The 18,487-nt window shown below is 32.6% G+C and overlaps 2 protein-coding genes and 1 long non-coding RNA gene across 4 annotated transcripts; all 3 read left to right on the top strand.

The window, feature by feature from the left end:
- Positions 1 to 5,784: 5,784 nt before the first annotated feature.
- On the top strand, positions 5,785 to 13,209 carry LOC106402047 (tricyclene synthase, chloroplastic). 2 transcript variants are annotated; one of them, XM_013842688.3, is made up of 7 exons: positions 5,785 to 6,058; positions 6,170 to 6,449; positions 8,001 to 8,385; positions 10,935 to 11,153; positions 11,260 to 11,398; positions 12,139 to 12,390; positions 12,834 to 13,209. In XM_013842688.3, exons 1-7 carry the CDS (start codon positions 5,852 to 5,854, stop codon positions 13,137 to 13,139), a joined length of 1,788 nt encoding a protein of 595 aa, XP_013698142.1. In that variant the 5' UTR covers positions 5,785 to 5,851; the 3' UTR covers positions 13,140 to 13,209. The 2 variants fall into 2 exon arrangements, with proteins under 2 accessions (XP_013698142.1, XP_022554935.1); XM_022699214.2 differs by having other exon boundaries at positions 5,831 to 6,058; positions 6,154 to 6,449.
- A 395-nt stretch (positions 13,210 to 13,604) lies between these two features.
- Positions 13,605 to 14,774, top strand: LOC125584391. Its single transcript, XR_007321340.1, has 2 exons — positions 13,605 to 13,960; positions 14,059 to 14,774. It is a non-coding gene; the product is annotated as an uncharacterized LOC125584391 (long non-coding RNA).
- A 1,157-nt stretch (positions 14,775 to 15,931) lies between these two features.
- On the top strand, positions 15,932 to 16,886 carry LOC106401152 (thylakoid lumenal 19 kDa protein, chloroplastic). The gene has a single exon (XM_013841610.3). The coding sequence runs from the start codon at positions 16,018 to 16,020 to the stop codon at positions 16,729 to 16,731; it is 714 nt and encodes a 237-aa protein (XP_013697064.1). The 5' UTR covers positions 15,932 to 16,017; the 3' UTR covers positions 16,732 to 16,886.
- Positions 16,887 to 18,487: the final 1,601 nt, after the last annotated feature.

Genomic DNA, 18,487 nt, shown 5'->3' with positions numbered 1-18,487 from the left:
GCCCAGCAGAAGCAGCATCGATCGACACCGGCCGGATACCATCGAACGACACCAACAAACCAGCATCGATCGACGCTATCACTTCTCCATCGATCGACACTGGACGCATATCAGAGCAGAAGGAGTTCGATGTGTGTGGAAATCTTAGGGATGGAGATACCACCACGCGATCAGACAAGTCTGAGGGAAAGAAGAGGAGGAATTGGAAGAAGAGAAAAAGGATCATGGGTGATTCTCAGTTATCATTGATTCCTCACTTCTCAGATGGTTTCAGGAAATCTAGAGTGCGCAGCAGATGCTTCTCAAAGTCATTTGCAAAGGTTCGAGCACTCCTTATTGTTGAAATGATAGACAAAGGAGAAGAGTCTATGGAGGAGGCTTTCACACAAGAATGATAAAGCTTCAGAGAGTAGAAACTGAGACTTGTTTTGGAGCGAGTTCTGATCCTCATCCAGACTAAATCAGATCTCTAAAGTCAAGCAAAATGACTATAACAAAGCACTGAGTGGGAGACAACCCACTATTAGGTAAAAGGAAAAAGATCCAAGGAAGAAGAGTTGATATACCAGAAGCAATCGACGAAAACAGGCCATTGTCGGTCGACATAGCATCACGAGTATCGATCGACCGCCACTTAACTGTGTCGATCGACGCTCACCATCAGCGATCAGGCATAACGTTTCACCTTGTTAAATATTGTCCTTATGGTTTATTTCCCCACCAATCTTAGACTGTATAACACTGGTCACAGTGTTGTTTAAGTCTGGGGGAGGTTCTACTAATATTGTGTTTTAGTTAGCTATTTAGAAAAAAAAAACAAAAAAAAGATCCGAGTAGACGATTCCTCAGCATATCGACCGATGAGACCAGCTCGATATCGATCAACAGCACTTCAGATCCAACGATCGATTGTCTCTTCATTGTGTCGAATGATTGCTCTAGCCATCGACCGATGAGACCATGTCGCTATTAGTCGACAGCACTTCATCAACAACGATCGATTGTCACTTCATTGTGTCGATCGACACTGAGCAGGTCATTGTTCTTACTTGTTAAATTATTTACTTATGATTATTTCTCACCATAACTCCGACTAGATATACACTGGGGACAGTGTAATTTAAGTCTGGGGGGATGTTTACTGATATTAGTGTGTTCATGAGTCTTATAAAAATGTTTTCAAAAGAGTTTTATTGAGTCAACAAGGGGATAATGAAATTATTTGATTTTTCCTTGATATCTAACCACTCTTTAGCACCATTCTAGTTTTACTGATTGCAGATAGTACTAAAGATACTAAAGTGGATCAATCTGTCAACTATTCACACTTGCTGAGATTGTTTGAAGGAACCAAAGCTGACCTCCAACACTAAACCTGACACAACTGCTTGTCTTGGGGCTTGGTATACATTGGATCGGATTCTTCAAACAAATGTGAAAGGTAAAGCCTTGTGTAGATATGTCACCCTTTTTCTCTCTATTTTGAAATTTAGATTATTACAACAAAAAAAAAAAAAGAAGAAGAAAAAGAAAAAGAAAAATAATAATATATATATATATATATATATATATATATAATTATAGATTATAATTTAGGAAAAGAATTCGAACAGGACTTGGTGGCTACAACCATTAAGGCTTGATTCATAAGAATTCTATAGGTAAAGGATTCTAACAGGACTTGGTGGCTACAACCATTAAGGCTTGATTCACAAAGAATCCTAGGATATAGGTCAAAAAGAAGTGAACAGGATTTGGTGGCTAAAACCATTAAAGCTTGATTCATGGAAGCATGTCCAACCTTGGTCAATGGTCTTGTAATAAAGCAGACTTTGACTAGGGGAGAAATTAGTAGAGAGAGAGGAAAAGAACTATTGTTTACCTGCAGATCCATATACTTGTTTGAAAATCCTTGCATCCTGTGATCGATACTCCCAAGGTAAAGCCTGCACTTTTATTTATGATTAAGAAATGAGGTTGGTAGAGGGGAATGTCAGACATGATTTGCTAAGTTGTTGGCTAGGTGAATTTGGTTGCTAAGTTATGATATGGTATAATGTGATTTTGTGATTAGGACTTCTTAGATGTTGATTGTAATATTGTAGAGGTGATGATTTTAAGTTTTAAATCATGTGAGTCCCTGCTATTTTCAAACCTCTTTCAGAGAGACTGCCCGTTTGTTTTGCTTGAGGACAAGCAAAAGGGTAAGTCTGGGGGAGTTGATAGACCATGAATTTTACCCACTTTTAGTAATGGTCTATAAGTGTTTTAATATATATTTACTACTACATAGAATCTATTTAGAGTATTTACATGTTCAGGTACGTTCTGGAGAAATATGGTGATTTTGGAATCTTTTGAGGTGCAGAATTGCACAGATGCGTCATATGTCTAGCAATGTATCGAGACCTTCCCACCGTTATATTGAGCCCATCTTTTAACACAAGATAGAACTTTGAGTTAGCTTTCCAATGCCGCCAGTTTGAGGTCAATCAGCATCCTGGAGCAGAAGTTATGCCCGTTTTCCTGAAGAGTGGTCAGTATGCCTCGCGAGAGGAAGCTGTCGAGAAGAGGAACGTATGTCGATCGATGCAGAACTCTTGACATCGATCAATATGGATGCCAGAATTCAGGCCGAGCATATTTTATAACCGACTGAAGCCCAGAAGCAACCCCAAATTACCAGAAAACCCTTGGACGACCAGAAATCCTATTTATGTTATTTATAAGCCATTGTTGACGGCTACATCTATCTAAGCTTTTTTTTTTTTATTCTTGTTCTTAGTTTAGAGAGAAAGTAGGAACTCCTTCAGAGTCCTCCTGGAACTCCATTGTTTTGGTTTTATATTATTTATGCTTTTCATCTATTCATCTATGAATTCTGTGACAAACTTCATGTCTGAATAGATCTACCTGTTAGGTTTAGGGTTCAGATAGGTTATGAGGGATTAGCCAAAAATATAGAACTGCTAATTTGTGATATTCATCATAGGATTGTTCTTAGTGCTTGTGTTCTAGAGTCATGAACTAGAACCCTGATCTTAGAATCATTAGGCACAATGCTATCGCTTGGTCTTTTCTCTGAACTAAATTCTATTGAGCTAGGATTGCTAGAAACATACGAGAGTTGATTTAGGAACCCCTAGTGAACACATATTCAACCCGATCGTAAAGCTTGCTATAAGCTATATCGATCGATGATCCAATAGATTAATCGATCAATATTGTGAAAGGTGTATCGATCGATATTCCTATAGAATAATCGATCGACACTTTCTACAGATCAACATGCGAGAGCTGAGATTTTAGATCTAGTGATAGATAATCTAGACATGCGAGAGCTGGTAGAATATTGTTATTGTTTGAGTTCTATAATATCTTGCAAGCAACTATTAGCCTCTATATCATTAGAATCTTGATTACCTGAATAGAAACCCTAGATCTAGCAACCATCCTTCCATCAAATAAATCCTTGCCAAGCTGAACAATTGTCTTGTTCAACTTGTTTACTGCTTTGCTATATTTATTTACTGTTTTAAAACTATTAGCCTAGATTAATCATAAACTGTTTAGATTTAATTGGTTTCCTAGCTCCCTGTGAATTTGATCCTTAAGTACTACAATTCGACTTTTTATTTGAGAGAGTATAATTATTTTTTATGGTAATTTGAGTGATATCAATTAGCGAAGTTGAATAATAAGAATATAAAATATGAAGCGAAATCGTAAAGAAAAACTTTGTGTTTGGGTTTTTCTCTAGTATCATGTCAATGCCATTGCCAAGATATTATGATATTTTTCATTTTTATTTCATCAACATACTATACAAATATTTATATGTCTGGATCAGACATGTGCTTCCTAATAAAGTAAGAGATAAACATGAATCAAAGAATGAGACCAATCTAGTCAAATTCTACCCTTATCATAATCTTATCGCAATACTTTTCTTATTTTGTGGTCCCATTACTAATATTTTCTTCCTACATCACCGAACTTTATATATAAAATGTTACCGATCAGTCGACAAAAAAAAATGTTACCGAATCACAATAAGGCACTATATAAAAGCAGACAAGCACACGTGATTCACGACGAATGCGCGGACACAATAATACAATATCTACCATATATGTTTTTCTTTTTCAACTAGCCGACTACCATTACTTTAGTCACAAAAATCTAAAGAGCAATCCTCTCTCATTGTATAGATTATTTTTAAATTTTTGTCGTAAAAAAAAATTTCAAAGAAACAAATCACCAAAAAAAAGTTGTATTAAAAGGGCAAAACAATTTTATATCCTAGATATATTATTTCGAATTATATGTTTTTAAATTCGAACTTTGATTTCTTCAAAAAAAAAATCAAATTTTTTTAAATTTATTTACAATTTTTCTCTTAAAATTCTAAAATGCTTTTTGAAACTATTTTTAAAATTATTATTTTTAAACTTTTAATATTTTTAAAAAAGTTGAACTCTACCCAAAAACCCTCATTCATTAACTCTAAATTCTTAATTTTAGATTATTTACCCCTACGGATACAAGTGTATATATACATTTTAATGAAACATTTGGTCATTTTTATTTTTATAAGCTTATATTTGTGACAAAAAAAATTGGCATATCTAAAGGTATTTCTCAAATCAAAATGACCAAAATAACTTTTATTAAAAGGTAAATAACAATTATATTTCCTTCATAATTTAATTTAATTATCTTTAAATATATAAAATTAAGAAATACTAAAAATTTTAAAATATTAAAATCAAATATTTTTTTCTATAAAAAATTAGCAACGAATTTTAGTAGACTTTCGTGAACATGTATGATATCGTCCTAAATTTGTAAAAATTCTCGAATTCAAAAATACCTTCATAAATGTTTAAATAAACTTTTTAAATGTGTATTTCAAAAAAAAATACTTTTTAAATGTAATTTTTGTTATATTTAGGTAGTTCTTCGTACATCTAAGCTTCCTCAATTTGATTTATAAACATATTTAAGAAAATAATGTTCAATATATAACATATTTTTAAAATTTTAAGTAAATGCTTTTAAATATGTATAATATCTTTATAAAAATTATATATCAAATTAAGGAAGGTCTTCCAAAACATTTAGTACGATTTTATACATATTTAAGAATCTCTTACTAAATATACATATAATTCAAACTTAGTAAGATAAGCACAAATATATATTAATGAAAATCTTCCTAAATACATACTTAAGAATGTATTTTTATATAGACGTTTATGAATTCTTTTTTTTTATATAAATTTAACAATCTTCCTAAATTCAGAAAGTTATTATATATATTCAAAAAGATTTTCTAATTTAAAAAAAAAACAATTAGTAAAATAAAGTTTTGAAACAAAATTAGATAAAAATTAAAATATAATATTTTGAGGTTTTTTAAAAATATTTATTAATATATATGTTGAAAATGGATATAATTGTCTTCTATCTTTAACTAAAACATATTTTGATCTTTGATTGCTAGTGTAGGAACAAAAACTTATATTGATAACCACAAAAGTGTGGTCGAATGGTGCAGCGAGCTTGGAAAGTGCTAAGCACCCCATGTGCTAAACCTAACAAATTTAGATTTACTCGCTTGTGTGGTCAGACGACATAAATATCTAATTCTCATTACAAACAAACAGGTCAGTTTGGCGCCCGGTGAACAAACCCCCAGAGGACTAGTCGGTTGGATCTCAGTCCGCCGGATACCCGTACTTATTAAAAACAAGTTGTTTTGATTATGTTTGAGGTCATTTTTCTATTTATATATGCACGCTAATACAAAGGTATCCACCACAGGTACCTAGAGTCTTACTTTTCTTCAATGGCCAGTCTAGTGCAGATGGGTTCACCTCTTATTTACAGTAAAGCCCTTGCGAAGACTACCCAACGTCCTCAGCCATTCACATGCACCATAGTAGCTAAAACGACACCGGGTAGTGAGTCTCCATCTGATCCTCGTCGTTCCGCAAACTATCGGCCTTCTCTTTGGGACCATCACCATCTCCTCTCGGTCAAGAATAAATATACGGTACGTAAGTGTCCACTTTATACTTTTTAAGTACGTTTTTGAGAATTCGCTATGTTCAATATGTCGAACATGTTCATATCTATGTTCATTTACAGTCTCCACTCGTTTCAGAATATTAAAAGTGTGCGAGAGAGAGATTTATTGAAAGAAACTGTGAGAAAGATGCTCGATCATGAGAGGAGTACTCATGTCGACCAATTGGAGCTTATTGACGATCTACAAAAACTAGGGGTTTCATACCATTTTGAACAGGAAATCGACAATATGTTGACATTTACTTATCACAAATTAGATAAAAGTAACTTCATGGAGTACGACATGGAATACGATCTACATGCTAATGCACTCAAATTCCGACTGCTTAGACAACATGGTTTCAATGTTTCAGAAGGTAAATCATCACTTATAAATGTTAAATTCTTGATCTATTTAATATTTTCATTTTATTTAGTTTTTACTAACATTTGCAATCTGTAATATATATAGTTATACGTAGTTATATATGCACCTTTGACCCATTCGAAAAGATAGGTAAACTATCTTTAAACGTAGAAAGTGACTTTTGGGATAACTTTAAATGAATGATTTTAGACATATTATTAATTATATTTAGAGCCGTTAAAAAGACATATTATGAATTAAATTTATACATATTTAAGATTACAGTAGGTATTATTTTGAAAACTTTAAATTGAAATCCCATAACAATAACAAAAGGTTAATACGAAATCCAGTGTTTTTAAAACCAGACCTGACGGGCCAGTCAGACCGTGATTCGGCCTTCTAATCGGTTCCGGGTTGTACTAAAAATCAGATTTTAGTTAAACAGGCAAATCTGATTAAAAACTCGTGAAACTCTTTAAAATTGGTGATTTGATTCGATATTAAATTCCGGTTTTCTCAAATTCAAATAATTTTTTTTTAAAAAAAAACAGCAAATTTTAAAACGATTTCATAAAAAGGTTAAATTTTGGGAATTTTTAAATAGATATGGATTTATAAAAAAAAATATTAATGAGTTTCTGAATCCGAACCGTAAAGATTCACCAAATCCAAACAACCAAAATTAATAAATATTCAAATGGAGCTTAAATCTTTAGTTTCCAAAACCCAAAACTCAAATAAATCCAAACAGACAAAATGCTCATCGTACTCCCAATAGTATTTTGGATCTTACTCATTTTCTATCCTTTGAAAACATCTAGAACTTGATTATGCGAGAGCTTAAATAGACAAATACATTTTGTAAGCTGGAAAACTATGCCATTACACTTTGTTGCTTTTGGCAAGTGTTTTGAAAACCGAACTGGACCGGCCAGTCGCTCCGGACGGACCGTGAGTCGGCCTTCTAACTGATTCCAAGTTGTGCTGAAAACTGGATTTTCGTTAAACTGGTAAACCCGGTTAAAAAACGGTGAAACTCGCTAAAACTGATGATCCAGTTCGATATTAAAATCTGGTTTTCTCAGATTCAAGTAAATGTTTTTTAAAAAAACTGCAAATTTAAAAAAAAAATTCATAAAAATTTCATATTGTTTTTTAAATATCTATCTAAATAAATTATTTTTCATTATTTGTTATATTATTTTTAAAATCTTCATTTTATTTTCATATAATTTTTAGATTCTACAATGATATAAAATTTTGTAAAAATAAATTTATAGTTACACATTCATATATAGTTACTTAATATAAACTATAATTAAAATTTAAAATTCTGTTAGACTGGTCCGACTATTGACCCAGCTGCAATGGCAAATCAACTTCGGGTTCGGTTTTCAAAACATCGCCGAAAACATACTTAAATTCAAATGGAGGCGTATATATTATACAGAATACTGGAAACTACTTTTGTTAAACTACATCGTTCGTACATCAGAGAATACATAATATATAAAAATATCAATAGTCGGTGTATAACTAATGAAACTGTTTACTACAGATGTATTTGATGTTTTCCATGAAAACTGTGGGAAGTTTGAGAGCGGTGAAATAAATGGTTTCATATCTCTGTACGAGGCATCATATCTTTCAACAAAGTCGGATACTAAGCTGCAAAACTACATCAGATTTTTTGCAACACAACAACTCAGAGACTTTGTTGATACTCATAGTAATAAAAATTGTGCATCCTTTGGCGTTGGAGAGATGGTGGCTCAAGCGTTAGATATGCCCTACCATTGGCGAATGAGAAGGCTAGCCACGAGATCGTACATAAATTTGTATGGAATGAAACCAAACAAGAACCCTGTCTTAGTTGAATTGGCCAAGCTCGATTTCAATATCGTACAAGCTGTTTATCAAGAAGAGCTCAAATACGTTTCCAGGTATATATTAATTACTAGTCATATAGCAATTTTACATTTGTTAGACTTATTTAGACCATCTTCTACTCCATTCTATTTTTCACTTTAAGTGGAGTTCAAAGTATAAATGTTCTAACCCTATTATATTTTTACTTTATAATAGAATAAAAACTAGTTTACTCAATAAATAGAGTAATTAATTTATTTTTATTCATTATTATATTTTTTATTCTAAAAGAAAGTAGTATCAATGTGGAACCAAACTCCATTATAAAATTATTCAATTCTGTAAGAAAAAAAATAAAGTGAATATGTGAATAATACATTAGCCATACTTTAGCTTTAACCAAATGAATATGTGCTACTCTATCATATTTAAATATAACGAGGAATCGGGTTACGCATTTGGATATTTGTTCAGTTCAGGCCATTTTTTGGATATCGAATTATTTGGATACAAATTTATCATCCATATAAGAACCGAAAAAAATAAGATTTGATCGGTTCAAGTAATTCTTGGTTCGGTTTATATAGTTAAACTAGGAACCGACTAATACCCTGAAATTATTGGGTTTAGTTTTGTTCTCGTTCACCTTATTTTTTGGTTAATTTGGAAAGAAATCTAGAATAGTTCAGTTAAAATATCAAGTAGATCAGATGGTCCGGATTAAAAGATCAGATAATTCTAATTATTTCACATTTCCGAGATAAAAAAAATATTAAGATATTTTGGATTATTTGGGTAGTTTTGGATAATTAAGTTTTTTCAATTACTTTCAGATAATATTATTTGGTTTATAAATTTATATATATATATATATATATATATATAATTATTATTATAGGTATAAAACCATATTTCATTTATCTAGTTATCCATTTCATTTTTTGTTTGATTCCAATTTAATTCAGATATTTCAGATATAGAAATAAAGAAACCGTTTCACTATTTCTGAATTTAGATTTAATTCCAATTTATATATTTTTTAGTTTTGGTTCTGGTTCTATTCCAATTTAATTTGGATATTTCAGATATAGATATAACACAAGGTCGGCCCTATTACATAACCTGCGGTTTCGTTTTTCTCGGTTCGAGTATTTTTGGTTCCGGTTAATTAAGTTTGGCCACAATCCCACTGAAATGAACCAAAAATAAAATCGGATTGGTTATTAGGTATTTCGATTTTATATTTTTTTTCCAAAATTAACTGTTTTTGGGATTTTGTTTAGATTTCGGTATTATTTTTAAGAAAAATAAGATAGTTTTGGCTTAAAAATAAGATAGTTTTGGTTAAATTCGGTAATTATTGTTTAGTTTGTTATTTTAATTAGTTAAGTTAATTTGGTTCAGTTATTTCAACTATTTTGATAATTTTACAATTTTTTGGTTATTTTTATTTTTTATTTTTTAAGTTGCAAATAGAACCGAACTAAAAACTAAATTATTTTTCAAAATCAGACTGAACAAAACCAAACTCAATACCGTAACCAAACTGAACACCAAAAATTTGATTCGGTTTGGTTCAGCTTTTGGATAAAATCCGCAGGCTTAGTATTACCAATAGCCCCTGCTCTATATATGCGTTGGAGGTGGATTTGCAGTATTTAATGTTTAGTTGGTAAAAAAAGGTAGAAATTGTTTTTTTAATAAACCCATAACCATAACTATTCTGAATGATGACACACGCCGACGCCGGCACAAACTACGAAAAATCTACATACATAAATATTCATTTAGTTCGGAAAACACGAACACAAATCTGATATATTTTACACTCCCTCTTTCCTTAATGATAGATTTTTTAGGAAAATAATTTGTTTCAGAAAGATGTATTTTTTGTGTTTTCTATGAAAAAATTGTAAACTTCAAAAAAATTAATTGATTTTATTGAATTACTATTGGTTAAAAGTTATTGAAAACTGAAAATTACAGAAAACGATACATTTATTATTGTAGTTTAATGTGTTTTCTTAATATGTGTGAAAATACTAAAAAGTCTATTTTTTAGGAACGGAGGGAGTATTATTGTTTAGAAAGTAACTTTTTCGCATCGAATTGTCGTATTAAAAATTAGACTTTTTAAAATTATTAGTACATTTAATGAATTTTTATATATAACTAAAACGGATAATGTGTTAATAATATTAGATTTATATTTTTTATTAGATAACTGATTATAAATTAATATAATAAAATTGTCAAAACTAAAATCATATTTTATAAAATAAAATAATATATATATATTGTGTTGGTGTCTGATAGAATTTTATATTATAAAAGGTAAAAATTAAGATGTAAATAATTTGCATTTAAATATTAATCAAGTAGAAACATTTGTATAATATATTTTCTAAAATATTTTATCATATTTAAATAAATTGATGTTTAGTTTAAATTTTTTAAGAACAAAAATAATAATTTATTATACTGGTTTTTGAATAAATAAGATAAAAACTAATAAATATTTGTAAGAATATTATGCATGTATGTCATGGACAAAACATTTTTTTTTAATAATGTATAAATTGGTACTATATCATATTCCTGTTGATGTACATGTGGTGTGAAGCTGGTGGAGGGAGACAGGTTTAGCTAATCAACTTCATTTTTCAAGAGATAGAATAGTGGAAAATTATTTTTGGACTATTGGACAAATCCAAGAGCCTCAATTTGGTTACGTTAGACGAATAATGGCCAAGTTATATACACTTCTCACAACTATCGACGACATCTACGATATTTATGGTACTCTTGAAGAACTTCAACTCCTCACTGCCGCCTTTGCAAGGTAAAGTCTCCTACACTTCTACTTTCTTGAATGTTTTTGGCTATTTTCTAAATTATGAGTAAACATGATACATATCGATTTTTTTTTCTATTAAAATATGTTGCAGTTGGGATGTAAATCGTCTCGATGAACTCCCCGAGTATATGAGGTTGTGTTTTCTTGTAGTGTACAATGAAGTCAACAGCATTGGATGTGATATCCTCAGAAATAAAAACATCAACGTGATTCCTTTCCTTAGAAAGTCTGTAAGTGTATAATTTTTTTGCTTATACTATTATTGTAGATGATCATGAACCTCTTTATTATGTAATATTGTAAGTAAAACAGTTAATAAAATATTTAGAAACTACAAATATTCTTTCATATGCTCATTCCTTTATGCTTTTTATGAAGTTATTTCTAAATCATTCTTGTTAAGATATTAAAAATTTAAATAATTACAGAATTAATTAGATTTATTTTATAATATGAATATATTTTATATTAAAAATAATATTGTTGAAACTTACAAAGTTTTTTTTATTATCTTAAAATATTAAGCATATAAAATAATATAAATATAAATATAAATAAATATATATCATAAAATGCATGAATTAATATATTATATAATAGTTTTATTTGATAGTTTTATATATTAATTACTTACAAATCTACTAATTACTTACAATATATACATTTATGAAAAATATAACTTCTACATTATATTGCTTCTATAATTAAAAAATATTAATTATTTTGTTATCAACTCTATGTGTCAAGATCATGCTTTGTTATTATTATTGGACACTTTATTATATATATACATCTATGTATACTTTTATTTTCTTATAACTATCAGGTTATATTAGTTACCATATTATTACCAATTTGTTCCGTAAACCAAAGAAACCATTGCTACAAAATAATCATACTTCAAAATCATGGAAATTCCTGCAAATATTGTAAGAAAATCTTCCTTTTTAATTATCCTACTACATTTTAGTGGGCAGATGTAAGCAATGCATTTTTAATAGAAGCAATATGGTACAAAAGAGGGCACAAACCAAATACGGAAGAGTACATGCAAAATGCTTGGAAATCAATCGGGGTCCCAACAATATGTGTTCACTTCTACTGTGTATTCTCTGACCAACTCTCTGTTCAAGTCTTGGAGACTTTGTCCGAGCACTTACAGGACGTTGTCCGATGCTCTGCCTTTGTGGTCCGTCTAGCCAACGACCTTGTAACTTCTCAGGTATATCAATTTCTTCTAAGTTTATTTAGTTTTAGATTGACAGTCACCAATTTTAAGTGTCATTTTACGGCTCATTTTCAGAGCATCTCCAACTCCACTGCAAAAAAAACTGCAAAATGGAGTGGGGTTGGAGATGCTCATTACAGCCATCAAACGCTTTACTTTCTAACCACCGATAAAACTGTAACGCTTTGTTAAAATTAAAACTGCGTTTAAACTATGATTAATTTTTTTTGTTTTTGAATTAAACTATGCTTACAATTTCCACCACCCGTATTCTAAGAATCGCAAATCGTTTTATTAGAAATCTGTACTGGAACTATTGATATGCATTTTTTTCAAAAAAAAAAAAAAAAAAAAAAACTATTGATATGCATGTAGTAGATGTAAAATAACTGATATACGGCACTCTTCTATTTTATGAATATGTGTTTGATATGTAGGAGGAATTGGAGAGAGGAGATGTCCTCAAATCAATCCAGTGTTACATGAACGAGACCGGAGCTTCCCAAGAGAAAGCATGTGTGCACGTGCAGCAGATAATCAACGACATGTGGGACGAAATGAATTACGAGAAAACGAAATGTCGGTCTTTGCTAATCCCTCAAGATTTTGTGGAATCAGTCATGAACTTGGCACGCATGTCGCAATGCATGTATCAATATGGAGATGGACATGGCTCTCCCGAGAAAGCCAAAATCGTTGATAGTGTCATGTCCTTACTCTTTAACCCCATTATCCTAGATTGACTTGCATTAAATATATCGGTACTTTGGGCCATTTAGCCCATTAAGTTATATATTGCTCGGGCTTCTTAAATTTTTTGTTTCGGGATAAAAGGCTTCGTAAGAGTTGCCTTTACCATAAACAAAACAAAAAGTTGCATTTTACTAAAAGAAAACTAGGTTAAGATTGTGTGGAATAAGCATTATATATAAAAAAAAATTTCTTGTCCTATTAATTGTTTTCAACTCTTTTAATATTATGAAATAAATAAATAATAAATATATATTGAATAATTGAGAAGTCATTAATTATTAAGTATATAATTAAATTGGTGTGATCACATATATCAAAAAAAATCATTCTTGTTTATTTACAACTAAAAAAATCCAAAATTTGTTAAAAATAACATATAGAAAATTAAAATTTTTGTTATTATATGGTTAATGTGAATTGTTTTTTTATTAATTTTAATAATATAAAATTAAACAAAAATTGATGATAAACAAAATTTCATCAAATCTTTATCATTCAAAATCATTAATTGTCATATATACTTTAGTCACGTTAGGTAATTTTGTAAGTTTTGTTTAAGGAAAAAAATGAAAAACATTAATACTTAAGTTTATGGATAGTTTAATAATTTTTTTTAGCATATATATTTAGATAGACCAGTCTATTTTTTTAAGGATTTTAAAAATGAAAATCACATTGTTAGTTATTCTTCTGTATCACAAACTTTCACACGGTTGATCATCTTAAAATTATGTTGCATAATCGTCAACAGATCGAGTCCCTTGCCGCAGACTTTGGAATTTTTGAAACATTAGTTGATCATAATTGTACGGTACGAAAATTTTCTTCATCTCTTGTTTGAGCCTATCCCGTGACATAATCTTTGATTTGCGTAGCTGAGATCGTGTTGTTTTAACTTGTGACCACCAGGCGGCTGCTCGGTCACGAAAATGTATGGCGATCAAAGGCACACATCGATCTAAGGGGAATTGCTTAAACTCGAGAATTTCTTTCACAGTGACAAACAAACCTAATAACTCCTCAGCTATGGTCGAACCATTGAATTCTCGGAAATTGAGTTTAAAACATGACTTCCAAGCATTGTCATCTTGTTCTTCGTCTGAGTTGGAGTTGTTGGCGTTTCTACGATTGACGCGTCGATCGTGTTGATGGCGAAGTGGGGCAAATGGGTTTTCGTCTCCCTCTGAGTCGTAAGATTTCCAAGCATTGTCATCTTGTCCTTTCTTATCGAGGAGAGCTTTGAGTTAGATTTCCAATGCCGCTGGTTTGAGGTCAATCAGCATCATGTAGCAGACGTTATGCATGTTTTACTGAAGAGTGGCCAGTCTGCCTCGCAACAGGAAGCTGTCGAGAAGATGAAGGACTGTCGATCGACGGTGATGCCAGAATACGGGCCGAGCATATTTTATGGCCGATTGAAGCCCATAAGCAACCACAAACTACCAGAATACCCTTGGACGACCTAAAACCCTAGTTATGTGTGTTCTAAGCCATTGTTGACGGCTACGCTTTCTTTTATTCATTGTTCTTAGTTAGGAGAGAAAGGAGGAACTCCTTCAGAGTCCTCCTGGAACTCCATTGGTTTTGGTTTTTATATCTATTGAAATTTTATATCTATTCATCTATGATTTATGTGACAAACTTAATGCTTGAATAGATCCACCTGTTAGGTTTAAGGTTTAAATAGGTTATGAGGGATTAGCCCCAACTATATATTGCTAAGTTGTGATATTCATCATTAGGATTGTCATTAATTTTTGTATTTCTAGTTTAGGTAGCTAGAACCTTGATCTAGGAGTTGTTGGTACAAGTCATCACTTGAATCTCACCATGAATCCGTCCTAATTGAGCTAGGATTGTTAGAGTAAGGCGATAGCTGATCTAGAAAGCTTAGTGAGCACAATTCAACATGCGCGTAAAGCTTGACTAAGAACGCGTCGATCGATATTCCTATCGAATAATCGATCGACGGTACAACAAGTGTATCGATCGATATTCCTCTAGAATCATCGATCGATACTTATATCTGGTCAATAGACAAACCTAGAAAGTGAACGCCGATCGGTTTATTTATAAGTGTTTGAGCTCTATAATATCATGCATACAACTTGTTAGGCATCTATAAGATTATAATCATGATTACATGAATAGAAACCCTAGATCTAGCAACCATCCTTCCACCAAACAACTCTGAGTCCCATAAGAACAACTACTTTGTTCCCCTGCAATTTATTATATTTACTGCTTTAATACCTATCAGCCTAGCTTAATCATATAACTATTAGATTTTTTGTGAACCCTAGCTCTCTATGGATTTGATCCCTAAGTACTATAACTCGACCTCTTATTTAAGAGAGTATAAATCACTCCTTAGGGTAAGCTGAGTGATATCACAATCACCGCATGATATTTCCTCGTGCTTTGGCCTTACTCACACGATATCGGAAATCACTTGCCGATAGATCATCTATCCTTCCACTACTCCAACTCAAGCACGCTTAACCATGGAGTTTTAAACGGATGTGTGACGGAAAAGGTAAGCGCACTTTGGTGACATAGATAACCAAATCAATTCTTTTAGTCTCTCCAACGTATATCACAACAATATGCATAAGCTGGTCTGTAATTTTAGAACATTAATCAGGTAAGTGAATGCATTGCCTTGTTCAGTTATCTCTACGTTCATGTTACTTTTCAAACGTCTCGCTTTTGTTCATGTAAATTATCAGGAGGGAAGCCCTATGATAAAAGTTGTGGGCTTGTTCGAAGATATAAAAACCGAAGCTGCTGAAAGAAGCGGAGGGTTTCAAATGAATAAGAGAGTGGGTATGGTAACGTTATCCAAACCAAATCTAAACTGATAATAATATGGCCACTAAAATCTTCTCTCCAACTCCCCCCGTCATCTCCTCAACCTCAGCCACCACCAAAACGCCGGTCCTCCCCAAGGCATTAGTATCGCGATGTCTACGCACCTCTCTTTCTGCCGTTGTCGCCGCGACTGCCGTCCTGACGATGGTTCCGGCGTTGCCTGCCGCGGGTGAGGGGAACCAACCCTACAAATTATACTACGGGACAGCAGCTAGCGCGGCGAACTACGGGGGATACGGAGGGAACTCGGACAGGAAGACATCGGCGGAGTATGTGTACGACGTGCCGGAGGGGTGGAAGGAGAGGCTGGTGTCGAAGGTGGAGAAGGGCACAAACGGGACAGACAGCGAATTTTACAACCCCAAGAAGAGGACAGAGAAGGAGTACCTTACGTTCTTGTCGGGGTTCAGACAGCTGGCGCCGAGGGATGTGATCCTTAACAACCTGGCCTTGTCAGACGTGGAGCTCCAGGATCTGATAGCAGGCGCTGATAAAGTGGTGTCTGAGGAGAAGAAGGATGAAGAGACAGGGCAGGTGTACTATCTGTACGAGATCGATGGAGTAGGGAAGCACAGTCTGATCACAGTCACTTGCGCTAAGAACAAGCTCTATGCCCATTTCGTCAACGCCCCTGCGCCCGAGTGGAACCGCGACCAAGACACATTAACCCACCTTCGGGACTCCTTCAAGACCGTATCTTCTTCTTCTTGACTTTCCTCTTCCTTTCTTGTTGTCACTGTATTCAATTTGTATGTATCAATATCATCAATCATCCTTGTTGGAGATTATCTTGGTGAATATTGTATATGGAAGAGTTGAAGTTTGCAATCCTTATCTCATCTGAATTAACTCTTATGTTATTAATAGTTCCTGGGACTGAACCAGAAGAATTTGCCAAACATTTCTGGATGTTTAGCTCTGAAGTCGTTAGGTTCCGATTGAAATGGAAGAGATATATTGCAGACTATTCTATATGGTAAAGATTCAGGAGGGTGCTGCAAATGAGTTATGAGGAACAGAGGAGCATATTTCTAAATGTTGTGTGTTTTTCAGATCAGAAAAGTCAGAGTCTGTTTTTTTCCGAAGATACTGAATATAAGACAATATTGATCCTGCAACTCTGATATATGATCTTGTTGATAAGTGTTTGGTGACCAAGATTGTAGATGGAGTCATCGGCCCATAGCCAGGTAAGTTCCTCTGGACTACCTGCCTTGAAACTTAATCCAAAAGAAACTTGTTGAACTTTATCTGCCTCATAGCCATTACAGGAACTCTAGGAGGACAAAAATGTTTATTCTCTATTAAGGATAAACTATTCCACATTGAAATTTTTAAAAAAACTTTAATTAATATATAAAGGGTTAAGGTTAGTTCACTTATATGTATCCCAATTGGTTTTATTGAAACTCATGATAAATTCGAATCTAATAGGGTATCAGAATTAGATCTTAAATATCTTAAACTCCATAGTATAACCCTCTCGATTGGTATAATTGTTATACTAATATCTTAAATTTTTGAGATATTTGGCGCTAATAGCCATCATCTCGAGGAAAGATATTAAAGATAAATTATTCCACATCTTGAATTTAAAGAAAGCTTAACTAATATAAAAGGTTATGATCATTCCACTTACCGCCAATTAGTTTTAAGTTGTAAACTCATAATAAATCTAAATCTAACACTTTCCTATTTGAAAACATTATAGAGTCAAGTCTTGGTTTATTGATACATCAAAATATTTTGTGTTCATCTCAGTAATTCAAAAGACTTTCAGAGTTTATTAGCTACAACAACATTTCCAATTATTTCAAAAAATAAACATAGAATATCTATGTTAACCACATGACTATTTAACAACATGTGTTGATCATGAGTTCTGCGGGGAAAATCCCACAAAACTTTGTCAAGTCAATTCCTAATGATAAAGATCTTAGAATAGCGTTAGAATTAGTATACTTCTGTGTCAGTCGAATAAATACCACGCAACCATTTAACAAGACTCCGTCGATCGATATTGAACATCTGATGTCGATCGGTGTTCATCCCATTCCATCGATCGATGTTCATCTCTTGGTGTCGGTCGACACCAATGTGAACCGTCGAAACTCATAGAGCTTTAGACATCGAAATCCCCTTCCTGAAGCTTCTCCTCCTTAACCACTTGTCAGAAATCATCCTCTATGATGACATTCACGTGGTACTTCAGTGATTCATTACTTTTTATGAAGGTTTTTTGCTTCTTAACAGCTTCTTCTGTCTGAACTACTTGTGTCTCCAACTTCTTCACATGTGTGTTCAGAGTCTAAAACTTTGCATTCAGCTCAGTGTAGACAACATCTATCTTTCCATTGACATTCACCATACGCTTCTGCTGACCCTCAAGAACTTGATCAATCATTGCTTCAATCTTGTTTTCTCGAGTATGTGGTGGCACGTTCTGGTAGGAAGAATTTTCATAGTT

The sequence above is a fragment of the Brassica napus genome, chromosome C3 (assembly GCF_020379485.1).
Source record: "Brassica napus cultivar Da-Ae chromosome C3, Da-Ae, whole genome shotgun sequence".
NCBI lineage: Eukaryota > Viridiplantae > Streptophyta > Magnoliopsida > Brassicales > Brassicaceae > Brassica > Brassica napus.
Note: the sequence above shows the minus strand (reverse complement) of the source record. Positions and strands in the feature narration are given on the sequence as shown.

Coding starts and splice junctions, on each gene's coding strand:
- LOC106401152 (XM_013841610.3), top strand. CDS start 16,018: ATGGCCACTAAAATCTTCTCTCCAACTCCCCCCGTCATCTCCTCAACC.
- LOC106402047 (XM_013842688.3), top strand. CDS start 5,852: ATGGCCAGTCTAGTGCAGATGGGTTCACCTCTTATTTACAGTAAAGCC. Junction 6,059..6,169: donor CGGTCAAGAATAAATATACG/GTACGTAAGTGT, acceptor CACTCGTTTCAG/AATATTAAAAGTGTGCGAGA. Junction 11,154..11,259: donor CTCACTGCCGCCTTTGCAAG/GTAAAGTCTCCT, acceptor AATATGTTGCAG/TTGGGATGTAAATCGTCTCG.